The sequence below is a fragment of the Pithys albifrons genome, chromosome 12, assembly GCF_047495875.1.
Source record: "Pithys albifrons albifrons isolate INPA30051 chromosome 12, PitAlb_v1, whole genome shotgun sequence".
In the NCBI taxonomy this organism is placed as follows: Eukaryota; Metazoa; Chordata; class Aves; order Passeriformes; family Thamnophilidae; genus Pithys; species Pithys albifrons.
Genome location: NC_092469.1, coordinates 15,508,900 through 15,527,924, shown reverse-complemented (window position 1 = coordinate 15,527,924; position 19,025 = coordinate 15,508,900). Strand labels below are relative to the sequence as shown.

The following is a 19,025-nucleotide window of genomic DNA, read 5'->3' as shown; positions in this document are numbered from 1 at the left end:
ACGTCCTAGTCCACTTTGTACTTCTCCCAGCTCCACAGGCTATCCAGGCAGGAGGCTGGCAGAGCCTTTTCCCACTTCATGAGTGTTCAGGCATGGGATTATCACCAGACAAGGCAGGAAACAGCTGCAGAGCGAGAAGACACACAGTATGAGTGTTCTGATGCAGGCAGCACTCACTGTCAGTCCCATGGTGGCTCAGTGCCAGGTCCTCGTGCTATATGACCCACCATCAGAGCCACCGCCTGAGCCACAAGAGCAGAGCAGGCTCTTTGTTCCCAAAACATGACTGTGTTTGGATGAAACATCAGCAATGTGGAGGGGACTGGCTTTAGTCCTGGCCACACTACACCTCCCCAAAACAGCCTCCAAACACCTGTTCTGGGCTCAGGAGCTCAGAGACAGCAGGTAACAGCACTGCCATTCTGCTGAGATCTGCTGGAGATCAGCACGAAAGATCTGTGTGGGGCCAGGGAGCACAACGAGCCCCAAATGATGATACTGCTCCTTGGGCTGGGAAAAACCAAGCAGAGTGAAACTGCCCCCGGGATTTCCACAAGCCCCCTAGCGAGTGCTGGCTCTCCCATTGCTCACCACAGCCTCCCAGCAGGAAGGGCGAGAATAGTCAGCTTTTCCCTGGGACACACTGGGAACAGAGTCCTGCTTTTCCTCGGTACTCCCTGCCAGAAGCTGTGCCAAGGTGAACAGGACTTGAAGAGATTCAGGCATTTAACACAACTTTAAAAAAATTACAAATATTTTAATAAAATTCATTATAAGTTACAGATTCCTGGAGAACAGGCTCCAGTGTATAAAATGGGAGACAGGCTGGGAAGAGCAGGGGAAGCACCAACAGGAACCTCTTTCCCCAGAGGAAAGAAGCAAGAGGGACAGAAAGGTTCTGACAGACATTTATTGGGGGGACAAAAACCAAAAAATGAACCTCTAGGAGTGGACCAGTGGATGCAGAAAGACATTAATCAGTCCATGTCCCTCTGTTCCTCCAACCTCCCAAATCCTCAATCCCAAAGGCAAACACATATGATGAGTCCTGCTTAAGTCCCATATTTTTACAGGTCCACGTAGACCTCAGATCCCAGCACAGTCTGAAGATACTAATCTTCTGCATCCCTGGGTGCCAGCAGGGATGTCTGAGAAGCCAAGAGACACACTCCTCTTGGTTCAGGTCCTTGAGACTGCACCGGAATGGTGGCACGGTGTCCTTGCCCATGTCAGATGAAGCCAAAGGAGCCGATCCATGACAGTTGATGTCCCTTCTGTATGGAAAGGGCACTCCACCCCACAGCAGGCATTTGTGGGGCGGTCTCTGCAGTCCTCAGCACGCTGCACGCAGCCAGAGCAGGGCCAGCTGGCCCCGGCCCACAGGGCCAAGCAACAAGAACCGACAGCACACACGGGAAGGAGGGGTGACAGTGGGCTTGGAGCCCTCCTGCCAGGGAAAGGCCAGCACACAGAGCAGCCCAGAGCTTGATGCTGAGATGAAGAGCTGAAATGAAGCAGCTTCCCTACAGGGCTTTCCCTCCACCCGCCAGGGCTCCTCACACAGCACACACATCTCTCCACTCAGGTCCTCCATCCAGCCCGTAAGGCACTGGGGCTGGGTGGGCAACCAGCCAGCCAGATTTCACTTCCCTACCGTGCTGGAGCGGGGCAGAGGAAAAAGATGGACACACGGAGAGACCTGAAATCCAGCCAGACCATGAACAGAGGGAAGCTTGGCCACCTGTATTTGCGTGTAAGGAGGTGGTGGCTGTTACTCCAGGACAGCCATGAGGAGAAGCAGTTCCCGAAAGGCACTACCATGGCGGCCACTGAGCCCAGACTTGTTCTTGACAACATTGCTGATGTTTTTCAGCTGCTTGTAGCACAACTTGCATTTGTGAAGCCTGCAAAAAAAGAACAGCAGACACAGCATAAATCCTCAGCTGCCCAAGAGATGTGCCTGTTCCTGCAGTGCCAGAAAGGAAGGAGAGAAAAGCCCTGAAAATGGCCTGGAAGAAGCTGAAATCTGAGCAGAGCTCTGCAGACAAACACCAGGCATTCAGCCCATGTCCTGGTGAGACAGGGGAATGGCATCCACATAAAGGCTCTTTCACTCCCCTTTCGCCTTTGGCAGTACAGACCAAGGAGGAAGGAGGTGCTGTTTTCTGAAGGCCAATTCTCAGAGCAGAGCTATCCTGTGAATGAACTGGAAATCCAGCACCTGGCTGCCAACTTGCGTCTTGTGAGGCAGAGGCTGAAGCCACAGGGTGGTTTTACTCCCAACACTTTGTTTAGGTGTGACTCAATGCACAGTGACAGAGGAAAAAGCAATCCTTGGCCTTTTTCTCAGAGCAGGCGAGTTTGGTTTTTGCAAACAAAGGGAAAGCATGCCAAGTCTAGTATCAGAGGCTCCATGGTGAGGACAAAGCTCACCCAAGAGAAAGGCTGGTTCCAACAGGGAGCAAGCAGAAGTATGTGCCTCACCTTTCCTCTCTGCTGATGTCCACTCCGACAGAAGGTGGTGCAGCCAGGATGTCTGTGATGAGTGGCAGGAATCTCTGGAGAATGAGTTTCAGGGATGTGCAGCCAGTCTGCACGTAACTGAAAAACAGAGAATTGGGTCCCCTTCAAATTTCATTCCTGTCCTCCTCAAACACAGACCTCAAACAACACCCCCTCCACCACCTGTAATCAGGGAAGATGACCAACAGCCAAGTACCAATACATCTTGGTTCCAAGGCTTTGACAAAGCAAGTCTGTTCCAAAAGTCCTGGTACATATCCTGCCAAGTGGGACCTCTTTGCTCAAGGGCAGAGATGTCCTGCCAAGGGACTCTGGCAGGAGCCTCTCTCCCAGCAAAAAGGAAGAGAAGAAACTCCATCTTAAGAAATAGTCTGGATTTTTTTGCCCCTAACAACGAGTCCCAGGACTGTCACAGGACCCCACTCCCCTTATCCCAAGCTGAAGTTTCACTCCCATCAGTGCACAAAGGCCATTTGTTTTACATTGATGTGACCTCTCCTGGCTGCCAGAACTGTCTTCAATTCAACATACTACACTGAATCCCACTATCCTGCTCCTCCAGCCCATGCATACTTTCCATATCTTTTCCCATACACACCTGGCAACTCCATCGCTCTTTCCTAGGCATTGTATCAGCATTATACTGTATCTCTTGTGATTTCTCAGGATTTTCTTTCAGCACAAAATGCCCAGTGGAGCTCCCTTACCACTATCTACACTGAGTACCCCAAGCGCACCATGTTCTTGGGGCCTTACCTTTCATATTTACTTTGGAGTAGTTTTTCTATCTGTGGTAGGACTATAGTACACAAATCCAGCTTCCAAAGAGAACTGAAAAGAAAAAAACACATCCTGGGACTGAAGACTGAAGCTTTACAAAGCTGCATCAACACAAATAACAGTTTCTATCAAAATGTCCAGGCACCAACACTCAGGTTCACTGAGCAAGTTCACTGACTCCCCCTCGTGAGAGAAAGTGGCAGGTTCTAAAGTATTTCATTGACTCTCTGCAGAATCACTTTATGATACCCTGAGACTTTGATTTTCCTTGATGCCAAACAACTCCAGCAGTTACTGGCATTGCAGGCTTGAAAATGTGACTACAAACACATGCATTTCATGCTTCCATAGCCCACTGAACACAAGGCAGGTACAAGGCAGCACTCCCGACTCCCAGCCAGATGGCTCTTGGTATCCCAGGGGCTGGCCTCACTCAGGACTCACGCTTTTTGGTTGACAATATTCAAGAGGTCCACAACAACAGACAGATCATTGATTGCCACTGCAGAATCCAGAGAGTTCTGAGAGAGAAGGAGAAGAGTCTTCTATTGCAAAGCTCAAACTGGTAGTGCTAATGCAACTTAGTATCAAGTGCTGCTTTTCCAAAACAAGGTAGAGGCAATGTGAAGCTGGCTAGGGAAGGGAGCTCTCTCAATGGCAAAATTTGCTCCACAATTTTTTGTGACCCTTCAGCCACAGATGGGACACAGCAGCACTCTGTGATGCACCCTTGGGACAAGAGCTGTCAGACTCTGTGAGGCAGAATCAACCTCAGACAAGCAACCAGAGCTGCTCAGCTGCTCCCCTCCACTCAGCTGCTCCCCTCATGAGCCTCAGGTCTCTCCACATCCTTGCCTTGATGTCACTGGTGCTCCATACAGCCCGCACGGTGTCCAGGTTCTTGTGGCGGCTGGTGAGCACCACACACATGGTCTCGTGGCCTTTCCTGATCTGGGACATTGCTTCCTCATCCACAAGTTCCGTTTGGCTTTGGTTTTTCACAGCCTGGAAGTATAGACACCAATAACACTGCAGGGTGACACAGAAAAGTGGGAGCTTTCTCTGGCCTTTGAAATGGAAATGCCCAATTTGTTCTGATCTCAGCTACTTCTTTTCTGCTTTTTCTACTACATCAATCACAAATATGTTTGAAGCTTTGGAAAAACTCTCAAAAAAAGTTGAATTTAAAGTAAGTTTTCAAAACCAATATGCTTTGATGAAGAAATGCTTTCACATAAACCCTATTTTTCATGTGAAACATTTATCTGGAATCAGCATTTTATTACAAAGCATAAATCTTACACAATTTATTAGAGTCTCAATTTGATTCCTGCCCATGTCATGCTGGAACCACTACTTCCTTTGCTCCCATTTAGAGTTTGGGATCATCAAGATGCTCTGGTCTTTCTCCTTTTTTAGGACAAGGCAATACCCCTCCCAAGAGAGACCAAGACGCCTCCAAGATACAATAGGCAGAGATTCCTATGAAATTATTATGTGCGATAATGGCAGACACCACTTTTCTAAATGAATCACTGTCTAGTATGTGGAGCTGTTCAGTGACTGTCTCATTTTTTGCTTTCTGCTTTGGTAACATGTTCTTTGTGAGCAGGGCTCAATGCTGCTGTGTTCACACCACCCTGCTGCCGATAACAATGGGGGTACCTCAGAGAACCCTATTGCTGATGCGACCCAACACAGACAGTGGCTGGAAAGCATTGTCCAGAGACACTTACCGGTAAAAAGTCAGAGGCCTTCAAGCCAATGGGCTCATTCCTGGCTGCAGGAATCACTGATGGCTCTGTTCTGGTCGAAGAAGTTGAGGAGGCTATCGGTAGCCTCTGACCTGGATCGGGCTGCAGAAGAAATAGAGATAAAAGCTCTAGCAGGAACAGTCTGGCCCTAGTCTGATGACCTTTATTTCTGACCTATTTTCCTCTCACAGCAGGGTCCTCAGGCAGAAGCAGCTGCCAGTTTGCTAGCATAGTCTAAGAGGCAATAAAGTATCTCTCAGGTACATACCAATATGTAATTAAGGATTGTAAAGAACACAGAGATGCCACAGCAGAAGGGCCAAGTGCTGTTACTGTTATGAGCATCTGAAATTGGGGCAATGGGCTGTGGCCGGCTTGAAGGCTAAGAGAGATTCTAAAGAAGCCAGTATAATGGTTTCTGGCCTATCAGCTGCTTGCAGTTTTGGCAACAACACAGCCTCAGTTCAAGCACTTGCAGAAACCTGGCACTTGGTTCTCTTCAGAGTGCCCCAATTTTAAGATACAAGGAGAAACACTGCTGCAAGCGCAAACAAAAACAATAGACCCATCGACTGTTGGAGGCTTGGCCTTGATTCTACTGCTCACGGAAGACACTTGGCAGGACAAAGCCTGGAGCTGCACTTTCACCGCCCTTCAGTAAAGGAATCAGCTTGAGTGGAAATCATAAAGTCTCCAGCACTTGCACATCGTTCACAGAGGGAGCACAAATAGCGATTAAAAGATCACACAGTACATACAAGCTCTTGCTTTGGCAACGAGGTCTGGATATCCACAGCTTGGCTGGGCTTCACTGCTTCCTTTGCAGTTCCAGGCTCTACCAAGATGAAAAGAAGTGGGAAAGCAGAAACTTATTTTCCCTTTCGAGAGTTGAGCGACAAAGTTCTGCACAGATAGACTACGTGGAGCCATTTCTGCAGACATGCAGATCTCCCTCTTTTGAAGGCCATTAACCCCACTCCCACCAAGGGGTGATTACCATACTCACCATCCTCTGGAGGGGCTGGAAAGGGCTCATTTCGAGGAGGAGTTCGGCCTACAGAGTAAGATTAAAAAAATAAACAAATGAAGGAGCATCCAAGGCTAAAGATCAGTGATAAGTCAACCTTGGAGCTGAGAGATCTCCAACAACTCTGCACATGAGGGTAATCAGTGATACAACAAGCAGAGTTATCTCATTTGGACCTTGACACTATTGCTGAGTTTAGCCAAGGGCTTTCAGCCTGCATGTATAGGAGGGACAAAACTGAACCCTGTGGTTCATTGCTGCTGTAGAGGTGTGAAGCACAAGACAAGACACCGTCACAACAAATGGGATTAGAAAAAATTTACCTCCTGTTAATTGACTTGTATAAGTAAATAAAAACAATGGCTATGAATTCCTTAAAAAGGGTATCTAATTTTTCTCATTTACATAAAAATGAGATACAGGCATTGCACAATGCCTCCTAAACAACAGTGTGTGCTTTAACATAACCTTTTGCTTTTCCTTCTTTAATGGATGTTGCTGGCCTTATACATAACAAAATTTTAAGTTCACTAAATTCCCGTAACACCCTAATCAGGACAGGAAGGCCAGACATTCACAAAGGAGCTCTGGAATCGGAGCCAGGCTTTAACCAGACATCACTGCACCCCAGTAAAGTTGCCACCTTCCAGCCATTCACCAACATGCTCTGTGGTTCAGTGTCCAAAGAGAATATTAAAGAATAATGAAGTTAAAGAATAATAAAGTTTTCTAAACTCTCCAGTTATAGATGAAATCTGTTATAGTAAGCCAAAATTCACATTTACTGAAGCAGTTTAACATCTTCAGCTCAAATCCAAGCACCATCCAAAAGCACAGTAAACCCTGGTACTGACAGATAGCATTCTTGGGCTGGAAGATCTCTTTGTAATCCTCCTGGTTCTTGATCTCAGCCTTTGATTCCTTCTCATCCCGGTCATCTTCACTGCTAGGACTGTGCCTTTCACTCTCCGAGTTGTGCTTTACTCTGCTACGGGAAAGAGATGCTGTCAGGGGAAGCCATATTGTTAGAGAGAGAGAGAAACAGAGACAGAGAGACAGGCAGAAAGCACTGAGCTTCTGGTATATTTCCTTAAAACCTCGAAGTTCCACAAACCAGCAGACTCCCTTACCTCTGTGGCTTGCTGCAGCTCGTTGAGGGTCTGTCATAGATGCGGCGAAGGGAGGACCCTGTGGGGGTAGGTGGCACAAGAGGCTGGTCGTCCCTGATCAGCCCATGGGGAATAGAGTCTGACTTTGGGACTCTGCTGAGATCCACAACGAAGGAAGAGACTGTGCTTTGTGCAAAGGAAACTCCTATCTGCAGAGGCAACAGATCAGGGTAATTCATCAGAGAGCAGGGTGCACACCAGCCTTTTTGAGAACAGGCAGGATGAAGTGACCCTGAGCAACCACGCTTGAGGATTGTTCAGTTCAGTGCTTCGGCTTTTGCAACTTGAAGTGGCCAATGATTTATGAAAGGCTAAGATAAAACTTTTGCCAAGCATCGCTTCTAAATAACCAAGCCTCAGTTCTTTCCTCCAAAAGCCAGAGGGACAAAGTGGAGCCAAGGCTACCGAAAAGCAAAAGCCCACAATTTTTGTCTAAGGGCTGGGCACACTGCAAGCTCTGGTCACTTACAGTCTGATAGAAGCTTAAAGGTCAGAAGGCCTGCAAGGAGGCAGAAGGATTTTATCTTGTATTTCCCAGCTGTCTCCTTCAGCCCCAGGAGCAGTGGCTTACCAGCTGGTTGTTGCTGATAGATAAGTCAGCTACTTTTCCCCAGTTCACCAAGACCACATCAAAACAGCGCTCTGGCTCCCAGCCGTACACACGCAGCGAATCCTGGAAGCCACTGTACAAGCAGCAGCCATCTGGGTTGAAGAGCACACACCTGGGAGGAAGGTGGGTGGAGAATCAGACAGTGTTCCCACCTTGCTCCAGTCCCTGTGGGCCCCTGACTGCACTAAACACCTCCCACTCCATTTGCAACAATGAACCTTCCAATCTGTTATTCACCTGGGCAACCTAGTGGGCCTGTGCAACACCTCCAGCAGCCCAAACTTCTCCCCAGTAAGTTTCCTCTCTGAGGAAATCCTCCCTTCACCCCCACTAGCACACTTGAGTAGGAATTTAATGTACCTGACAGGAGTAGCCTCCTCTTCAATACAGCTCACAACTTGAAACTTCTCCAAGTCCCAGAATCGAACAGTCCTGTACACACAACAGAACAAAATTCATTGCTCATCCCTCTAGAGATCACTGCAGGATCCAGAATTTAAACAAAACAATAACAGCTAGAATGACTTTCACGTACAGGGACCCTACACAGGAGTGTGTAACTAAGATCAGTGAAGCCACACAGAGATGCTTAGAGACTCTAGACATGGATAGGCATTAGAGCTGACCTAGAACTAAGAAAACGAACACCCTGTTAGCTGAGCAGGGCTGCCTGCTGTTCACACAGGATGTCAGCTGGATTAGTGAGATGCTTGAGGCTACTACGCATCGATTTCTAGTGTGGCAGAAGGTGCCATCAGCTTTGGATGAGAAGCCAGGAGCCCCATGTTCTGCCCAGCACAGATGGTGTCCTGCTGGCTAAATGTTTGAGTTATGTGACATTCTTATTTCCCATGTTCCTGTAAGGAAGGACATCGGGAAAGAGAACAGACATATACATTTTCCTTCCTTCTCCCTCCCCTTATATACCTGTCAGAGCTGCCAGAAGCCAAAAGGTATTCATTGGGATGGAATTCAACAACATTTACTGGGCCAGTATGTCCTGTAAACTCAAACATTAACTTCCCAGCAGTCAGATCCCACAGCTGAAAGGAGGAAAGAACAGAGAGACAATTGAGGAGATTTAATGTTAGAGATTTCCAATACACTTGGGATTTCCTTGTACTGGCAAGTTTCTAATTCTTCTCCCCTCCAAGAACAAACTCAAGTCTGTCAAAGAAAGCAATGATGAGGGGAAAGGCACCATCACAGTCAATTTAAGACTGCATTTTTGGGTTGTTTTGATATTCTCTTTTAAATTTTCCATATAATTTGTCCCCTGAAAGTTTCTGGTTTATATTTAGAGACTGAGACAAAACACAACAGTTCCACCTGACCCCACGAACTGTATCTCAAAAGTAAACAAAAGCTCTAAATTCCTTATCAATTCCTTCTCCACTTAAAAATCCAGTTGTGAATGACTGATCAGTTTACTTCATGTGAAACTGAAAATAAAACCAGTTCTCCACCTCCATTTCTCCATACCCCATGTGAAACAACCAAAGTCACTGCTTCAGGTGATACTTTTCTGAACTTCTCTTGCTCTGCTCAGCCCTGGCCACAATTTTCAGACTAATAATCACATGCAATGTGTGTGATAACAACATCCCTACTGACTGGTCCTTGCAAAGCCACAGGGCTCAGCCAACTGCCTAATGAACTAAAGGCATTTATGAGTGAGTCTTGGTAATGCCTGGTAAAAAGATGATCCCAGCACTCCCACATGCCACGAGCACATAAGGATTGTGTCACAATAAATTACCTTTACAGTGTGATCATCAGCAGCAGAGGCAACCCATTTCCCATCAGGGCTAAAGCGAAGACATCGAATTGCTTCTGTGTGACCCTGAAGGGAGAAAAACAAGCAGTATTCTGGCTTTTGTCTTTCAGTTCTATACAATATAATAAAACAAAACCAATTAAGTGTTTGACAGAGTCCACAGGCTGCAGAACACTATACTCAAGACACTACACCCATCGATAAGAAATGAGTGTGATCTCTCATCTAGACATTTCTGCCATCTGTTTAAGTATGGTAAATGCAGATCTGTCTTCATTAGCAAGAATCAATTTTAAATTACACAGACTTACATGTGGTCAGAAAGAAGTGCTGTGAGGCTGAGACTCTGGTTTCTAATTGAAACCAATATACACCAAGATCTTTGGGGAAAAAAAGGCCCCGAGAACAGAACCCTTTTGGTGCAGTGGAGACTCACATGGTCATATCAGTCATAGTATAAAGAAACCCTTATGGATGCTCTCCATCCCCCACTGAAGCCATCCACACTATGGCACATGATATCCATTGATATCCCATAACATCCATTTCATATTCCTGTACAGCTTGCAGAGGCCTGCTGAGGTTTGCCAGGCCACTTCAAAAACATGCAGATCTTATTTTCATGCTGGAAAACTAGGAAGTTAATTGTACATAATCACTTTAAGGTCTGCTCACAAGGGCTCAACAGAAATCTTTCTCCCCTCTTCTCCTGAAAACTAATGAAGCATTTTACCTTGAATGTGAAGATACAGCCTTTTCTTCTTACATCCCAGAGCTACAGGGAAGAAAAGCAAATTATATGTTTAAAGCAGTAGGTGGGGAGCCCAAGGGTCCTCCTGTCAGAGCAACAGCTGTCCCCGTTACCAAGCAAACAGACACTGCAGAACAAATGGGCTGCTGCCTCAGGGATGTTTTCTGAACTAAATCCCTGAGCAAGAATCACTCCTCTAAGGTATTTCACACTACAGCAGCTCAGTTCTGACAGTCAATACCAGCTTGATGAAACAGATACAACACAGAGCAACCAGGACATCTGTGCTTGCTCACACCAGGTCTTGGCTGGCACCTTACTCAGAGCCACATTCCACACCAGAGGAGTCACATTCATGAGCTACTGCTGTGAAACCACACGCACAGATTTCACAAGCACTCACAAACACACCTGCCCACACACAGAAATGACAATGTGCAGCATCTACCAACAGTTCAGCACAAAACACTGCAGGTAAAGAGGGAAATCTCTAATGGAAGCTGGGTTTTACCTTAATATTGGTATCCAAAGAGCCAGATGCCACAAAGCTTCCAAAAGGATGGAAATGAAGGCTGCAGATATTCGCTTTGTGACCCGGTAAGGTACGAAGAACTGGGAAAAGGAGAGGTAGAGTAGGGAGAAGGAACAGGCAGCAAATATTTAATAGTTCATTTCCCCCAGATATCATGCAGAAGTGTAGACACACTATCCTCACCATTAATCACACACTAATACAACGTACATTAGACATATTTTTATTCCTATATATATGTGATTTTACAAAAATGGTTCTGACTTTACCCTTACAACGCAAAGAAACAGCAACACGGGGCCCATATTCAGCAATTCTAATGAAAGTCTTGTCTGTACATATGAAAACTATGGATAGATCTCCAAACATCTCCCTTCTGAAAATGAGGCAGCTGGCAGGCTGCTGTGGCATCTTTCCACTTGTTACACAGAGAGCAAAATGGGCTGGGGGACGAACAGTTTTAGCCAGGGAGTGAAAGAGGCATTTGACTGCCTGCAGATTTCACCTTGCAGTGCTATTAAACAGACCCTTTCTGGGACTCTGCACTCCCATCCAGCCACCATCTCATGGAGCCAAATATTCACCCTGGACTCCTTCAATTGCCCCTTGCAAGACACATACAAAAGACCAGGAAAGGTCGCTTAGGAAGCAGGAGACAAAGCAACAATCAGTGCTTCAGCAAGTCATCAAGTAACAGCCCCTGTAATTCTGGAAACCAGGTGGGACCAGTAGAACTGGTACACCCTATCTCTGCAAGGAGAGATGAATGCAGAACTCAGCTTTGAGGAAGAAAAATTGCTCAGATAATAACAAGGGCAATCCCTCTCCATCATCCGTCATCTGGAACAATCTGGTGATTTCCCTCCCAGAAATTAGCTCTTGAGCCAGAGCTGGAGTGGTCATTTGCAGACACAGTGGCTCACAGGACTCCTAATAAATTCAGCCAGATCAGCTACTCTCCACTGGTAGTGCCAAACTATTCTGTAACTGAACTGATTCTAACTCTGAATTACAGAAAGTGCTTCTCATTATTGATGCTATCTGTGGTTTGCTGTCTTAGCTCAGCCAGTGTAAGCCTATTTTCCTTACACATTCCTTCTATAAGTAGCAACCTATAAGAAATATTCAGTCATTTTCCGGTGTTCCTGCTGGAATGTACTCAAGTGATTTATGATACCTTTGCAAATTCATTTCAGGATTTGAGGAAAATGCAATAAATAAAACATGACTCAACAGTCAGCCTTTAAAGTATCAGAGCTCAATGAGTTCATAGCTTTAACAGTTTATTAAAAATTAGGTCTTTGTCTATTATGGCCATGCAAGAACAGGAGAGGAGAAAAATTGCTTGAGGAAAAAAGAAAAGTTAGATCTAAGAACAAGAATAAGAGGTCAGTGAGCAGGGGAATCCTGGACTTATGCAGAACCCAATTCACTTAGAACTTTCAGTCTGGTTTTGGATCCTTTTAAGGTTGACAATTTTAGGCTGAGACTCTGAATACAAACTCTGTATGACAAGTTATCTATACATGCATGAAAACTGACCTGGAATATAGATTTCAACACTCAGGTCAAACCATAGAAAGTAGTTCCACAGATCAGTACCCCCAATACATTCCCAAATTTCTGCTTGAGCACGAATCCACAGCACTGCAGCCTCAGTAGAAGGGCACAAAAGCCCTCTGAGACGGCTGGAAATGAAGACGAAAGCAATGCCAGGCTCCTGCTCCTTCTTTAGTCAGGGACCTTCTGGGTCAGGACAGATATTAAGCATAAGCATTCTCCAAAAAGTGTGCATTAACAGAAGCAAAGACTTGTGGACATGTACCTTTGGCAGCTTCCAGATCCCAAACTCGAATGGACCCTGACCGGGACCCAGCAACAATGAGCTTCTCATTCGGATTGACCTGTAGGCTCTCGATGGGGGTTGTGTGGCCTGTCAAGCTCTGCAAAAAAAACCATTAGTCACAGTCACAGCAACTCACACAGCCCTGTATGAACCATGGCATTGTTCACACTTGAGGGGTAACTCTCTAGCCATGAGCTGGGAACCCTTAGTCCTTTCTCCTCATCAGCCCCCAGTGCAGGACAGCACCCTAGAGCCCATCACTGCACATGGCACAGCACACTTGCCTTCCATGTTATCCCACTTTCTGGAGCACTCTGACTAGTTTTGAAAAGATGCATCAACAGAGACACAGGTAGTTAAACATTAGGTGTGGACATCCAGACAAGGTTGACACATTCTTACATCATAAAAACTATGCTGTGCAAGCACAATGGCACCATGTTTTCTCTAAATGGGTCATGTAAGTGTCATGAACTGGTTACAAAATCAAAGCAAGGGCAAAAGCAAGACTACTTCAAAACCTTCACCCAAGGAAGGAGCCATTAGTTGCTGCCAGCAATGAGTGTCACAGTGATAACATGGTCCCAATACCAAAGTACTGACTTGAGGCACAAGGCAGTAATTCACATGAACGCAGGTCCTTTCATCCTTAAGCACCTGAAAGGTTACACCACTATTTTGAAGAGGCCAGTATTTACATAAAACACAAGAATACTTAAAAGTAATTTAAGAAAATCAGTACCACTATTACATACATTTTGCTTGTCAGTTAAGCAATATTCTCTGCTTTACTCCATCTTCAAATATGTCTTTTTAAATAGCTACGCCAGCTCTGTGCCTCCCACACACATACAGAGGCTGGAAACGCCAGCTGGAAGCTGCCTGATCTACTGGGGATTTTTTAGGATTCCACATGCAATTGAAATTCTCTACATACTCTACAGGCAATTGCCAATGCTTAGTGAGAATCAGAGCTCAAACAACCTGAGTTGCAATGTTATTTGCAAAGTTCCTCTTCTCCCTCTTTCTCAACATGCAAACATCAGGAATCTTAACAACATGAACACTAAAGATGAATTTCAGAGATATAAAGAATGGAAAAATGAAAGCAGACATGTTCTTCTTTTAGCCTTTTTGATCCTACTTTACCGATTTCTTCCTCGTAAGGTTCACACTGGCTCAACTGATGCCTTCAATACCACATTATTGTGCTGTCAATTAAACCAATGACAAGGGACATGTGCTAAAGGTGGTTTTCCACAACACCCACTCAAAAAAAAGCGCAATGCAGGACACACATCTGTTAAATATATTTATGGCACACTTTAGTGATCACTCCTGGGTAACCCGACTCTTACTAACACGCTGCACCAGCGTTACTCCTCCCCAGCCTACAGCAAACTATTGTTACAACCTTTGTGCTGACAGACCGTGGGACAGGTGGGAATGCATCCTGCTGGGGATATCTCCTGCTATGACTGCAAACTCCATGGGATAAAACTGGCCCCTGTGGCCTGCCACTATAAAACTGGCTGATCTTGTACAAAACTCTTCTTTTAATTCTCTGTAGCCCAGTAATATATAAAGCACAGTATTCATTATCTGAGCAAGCACTGACCCAACTCAAGCACACAGCCACCCCAGACTCTCTGGAGCAGGAACCTCACCAGGCACCCAATTCTGTCCTTATCTTTAGTTAGAATCTGGTCACCCAGCTTTGTGTTGGTAAACTATTCACCAGTCCCAGAATCTGCAGCCCAACAATATTTGCCCCTCATTCCCCACCCTCCAAACCTCAAAAACCTGAAAACAGGCCTGTTCTTACCATGATGCAGTTGGGCTTGCTAACTGACCATATATTGACCCGACAGTCATCTCCTCCAGTGGCCAGCATCCGTCCTGACCCTTTTCCCAGGACTACTGAGGACACATTGCTGCTGTGAGCCACAATCTCTTCTGCACAAAACAAAGCAAAGAGTTATTACAGACTAGTAAAACAATTGTCATCCCATTCCTCCGAAGGCACTAAAAAAATATTCTTCCTCCAGAAACTTTACAGTTTTCTATGGACAAGCTGCAGCAGGCCACTGTTCAGATAAGAAGTCACACTATTATCTTGCTTGAAACATTCTCTTACTGTTCTGCCAGCTGCACTTAAGACATTTGCTAACCAAAGCTTCACAATTCCAGTGCTCACATGGCTTACAAAAAACATCTCTCACTTGCAGCAGCTCCAGAGCTTTTAAAGATTTGCTCAAGTGAAGAAACTTGATCACAGAAGGTGCTTTACCTGCAATAAAGCACTGCAGCCAGAGCCACCCAGTGAAAGGCCCTCTAATCCCGTTCTAGAAAGCAGCAGCAGACAGTCCAACCTGAGAGGAACTGGCAGATGAGCAGCAGTACATTTTGTTACCCTACCCAGAAAAAAGTCAGACTCAGCAGTGGAGAGAGGTGGAGATCCCTTCCCTGAGCTTTGGCAGAGGCTTTGCTACATTCCCATTAAGTAACACAGGCAAAACTGAGCCCTGCAGAGCATGAAGCTGTGACGAAGAAGGGTGACTGTCTAGCCAAAAGAGCAGAAAAGAGCAATCTCATTGATGCTATAAGACTATTAAAAAACTGGGGGCTGAGAAGAAGCTCTGACAATGCAACAACAGAACTCTATGGAAACTTCATCATAAATATACTGATTTGGGGCAAAAGAGAAGCTGAACAAGCTTATACATCTCATTTTCACAGTGGATTTTTAAGCCCACTCCAATTTTTGGCAGGGGCTTTTGGCAGATGCATTTACCAGTATCTTCCTCTTACAGTTCTCTTTTCAAAGTTCACAGGATTTGCACACCTAATAGTTATGAAACTTGTCTGTAAATATGCTCAGTTGCATCAATTCAGCTTTCATTCAGATTGTTTGGCTGGGAGGAGCAATTTGACCATTTTACATACAACACTAATCCAAAAGGATATTAGATGGCTGCAATAATAATTACAGGTACTTTGATCTCAGAGTGCTTTTTTGAAAGCAAAACTGCGTAACTTTCACTTGGGCTGGATAAACATCTTTCAAATTACAAAGGTAACCAGACCATAAATTATATGTGAAAGGCAAATCTGAAAATATGCTTGTATTGTGTTGAAAGACCAAACTTCCACATGACAATAGTAAAACAAAACTTGTTTAAAACATGGACTAGAAGGGAAAAACAGTACAATTAGCATTAATAGACAACTCACTAGTTAAAATTGAAAGGACAGCCGCAGAGCATTGCTGCTGAAATGAGTGTGTCAGCAGCTCCACTTCTTCCCTCCTCTTTATTTCATTCTTAATATTATTATTGTAAGTTTGTAAGTCACTGTGGAAGCATCCAACCCTCTGTTCATAAAAGCCAGGTGTTAATGAGGTGTTTGCCTTGGCCAGAGAGGTTCACACCCCTTCCCTCCCCAAACCTCCTTAAACCCACAAACTTTTTTTGCCACCAGCTATCACCAACCAGCCCAGTAACACTGAACACCTAATTAGCATTGCTGGAACATTCCTAACACTCAGAATGCTTTTTGCTTTAAAGAGGATGCTAAGACAGAGCAGAGCAAAAATGAAGACCAAGAACTTCATTCACAGTGAATGGAGATGGATCAATGTCCAGCTATTCCTGTAACTGGAGTTTCAGGACTGGGACAATAACAGCGATCTGGCTTTCTGCTGAAAAAGTAACAAAACTGCCAAGTCAGTTACCTCAGATCCCTTCATGTGTTACCACTCAAGGATACTGAATTTCTGCTGGTCAGTTTCTAGATCCCACATCAAAAGTCTAAAGCAAATGGCCATGTTCCATTGGTTCCACGGGTTCCTTGGAAGCCCCTATGAAATAACTCATCACTGACCAGCTGTGCAGACAGAAATTGATAGTCAGCAACTGTCTACTGCTCCTTCAGAGGAAGAATAATGGATGTAAAATCAGCAAATTCTTACTGTCTCTGGCAAAGCAATTTCAAGGAAGACACACAGGCCCTGCAAAGATAAACATCCTTCCTCCTGCAGCGAAGAGCTCAGAGAACCTTCTGTAACAAGTGAGCAGCAATGAAGGACAACATCAAACAGGCTAAATTTGGAGCTTCCTCTCTCACAGTGAGGGGATTCCCCACCACATCCTGGACTCTGAAAGGTGGTTTTCATTGAATTATAGAATACCCTAAGTTTGAAGAGACTTACAAGGATCATTGATTCCAACTCCTGGCCCTGCACAGGACAGCCCCAACAATCCCACCATCTGCCTGAGTGTTGTCAAAATGCTCCTCGACTTCTGTCAGGCTTGGTGCCATGACAACTGCCCTGGGGACCCTGTTCCAGTGTGTGATCACTCTCGGAATGAGGAATCTTTTCCTAATATCCAACCTAAACCTCCCCTGTCACAGCTCCAGCTGTTGTTCCCTCAGTCCTGTCACTGGTCACAGAGAGCAGAGAACGGAGCTGCCCCTCCAGAGAAGCTGCAGCCCAGGATGAGCTCTGCCCTCAGTCCCCTCTCCTCCAGGCTTAACATGCCAAGTGCCCTCAGCTGCTTCTCATATGGCTTCGCCTTTAGACCCTTCACCATCTTTGGATGCTCTCTAAAAGCTTTATATCCTTCTTATATTGTGGTGCCCAAATCTGTCCCCAGGACTCGAGGTAAGGCTGTAGCACCAGCACAGAGCAGAGCGGGACAATCCCCTCCCCTGACCAGCTGGCGATGCTGTGTCAGGTGCATCCCAGGACCTTCTGGGCTACCAGGGCACACTGTTGACTCATACTCAACTTGCCATCGATCAAGACCCTCACGTCCCTTTCTGCGGTGCTGTTCTCCAGTCTCTTGTCATGTCTCTTGACTGTCTGTACATCCAGGGTTACCCCGTGGCAGGTGTCCCATCCCAGGGTTGCCCCATCCCTCCCCGCATCCGCAGTTCTTGCACTACATCAGAGCCCCGTGGGGTTGGCCAGGCCTTTGGGGCAGCGCTGCAACCACTGACCGGGAGAAACAGGCCGTGACCCTTCGGAACAGCAGTGACAAGGCTGCGCTATTCCCCGGGCCGCTACGTTTTCATACAGGACTTCCAGGAGTTAAAAATCACAGTCAGCAACGTGTATCCCACACGGAGGGCAGGGTCGAGCTGTCTCCTGCCGACCCCGCCGCCCGCCCCGCACTCACGCAGCTTCCACGCCGTCTTCGTGGTGACGGCCACGGCCATGGCTCAGCGCGGCGCCTCCCGGGCGGGCAGGGGTGCAGCGCCTTCCTCCTCCCGCCGAGGCTCCACTCTGCGAGCGCGTCCTACAGCCGGGCCGCGCACCGGGGCTGCCCCGGCCGCGCTGCGGGCACACACACGCTCACGGCGAGACACTCCCGAGCGGCGGCGCAGCGGAGGGCGAGGCCTCACTGCTGATGAACATCACGGGACGGCAGCGCTCCTCGGGCCGCCGGGGGGGATGGCCTGGACGCTGGTGGTGGCGGGGCCCGGTGGTGCCGCGGCGGGACCGGGACCGGGACCGGGACCCCCGCCCACAACCGGCCCCTCACAACAAGCCGCGCCGCGCCGGGCGGTTGCCCGGGTTGCGCGCGCCGCTCGGCCAATAGGAAGCGAGGGCGGGGCGGTTGCCACAGCGACGGTGCCGCGACGTCCAATCGCAACGCGGCTTCTTGGCGGAGCCCTTCGGGCGCGACCAATGAGGAGGCGGCGCGCTGGATGGGGGCCGCCATTTTGCGGAGCCGCCCCGAGAGGCGGGGGCCTGGCAGGGCCCGGGAGGTGCCGCGGGCCTTCCTCGGCCGCTCCTCGGCCGGTTCGGAGATTGCAGCGGCCTCGGAGCCTCTGTGGGGGCAGCCGAGATCCTTCCTGCGCCCGCGTAGAGGCGGGCTGCGGTCAATGTGTCCCAGGAGTTGGTTCCCGGTGCCACGGGCACAGCCCCGGCGGGGTGCGGGGCTCATGTGAGGCTTCTGCGCCTCTCGCCGCCTGGCTGAGGTGCGGCCGTACCGCTTGTGCGTTTCTCGCCACCTCTGAAGACAATTAACTCCATCAACTGAGAAAATCAAATTAGTTTGGCGCTACTGCTTGATAGTGGCCCAGGAATGTTGGATGAATTCTCAGGGATCACCCCCTCCAAGCTCAGGAGCGATGCGTCCCGTCGAGGAGAAAATCGGGGAAAAAAAAGCCAGAAGGCCTCCATAGATGGATAAGGGACTGCTGAGCTAACTCAGAGCTAAAAAAGCTTTTCTGGAAATGGAGACGAGGA

At 47.2% G+C, this 19,025-nt stretch overlaps 1 protein-coding gene across 2 annotated transcripts; it reads right to left on the bottom strand.

Moving 5' to 3' along the window:
- Positions 1–736: 736 nt before the first annotated feature.
- On the bottom strand, positions 737–18,355 carry KATNB1 (katanin regulatory subunit B1). 2 transcript variants are annotated; one of them, XM_071567413.1, is made up of 19 exons: positions 17,950–18,355; positions 14,595–14,725; positions 12,749–12,866; positions 10,903–11,003; positions 10,374–10,415; positions 9,623–9,706; positions 8,791–8,906; positions 8,224–8,295; positions 7,825–7,975; positions 7,215–7,402; positions 6,939–7,072; positions 6,064–6,111; positions 5,816–5,892; positions 5,040–5,159; positions 4,159–4,308; positions 3,748–3,824; positions 3,280–3,354; positions 2,485–2,601; positions 737–1,904 (listed from the first exon to the last, which is right to left on the bottom strand). In XM_071567413.1, the coding sequence occupies exons 1-19, from the start codon at positions 17,987–17,989 to the stop codon at positions 1,772–1,774; spliced, it is 1,974 nt and encodes a 657-aa protein (XP_071423514.1). In that variant the 5' UTR covers positions 17,990–18,355; the 3' UTR covers positions 737–1,771. The 2 variants fall into 2 exon arrangements, with proteins under 2 accessions (XP_071423514.1, XP_071423515.1); XM_071567414.1 differs by having other exon boundaries at positions 6,939–7,069.
- Between the last annotated feature and the right edge of the window lie 670 nt (positions 18,356–19,025).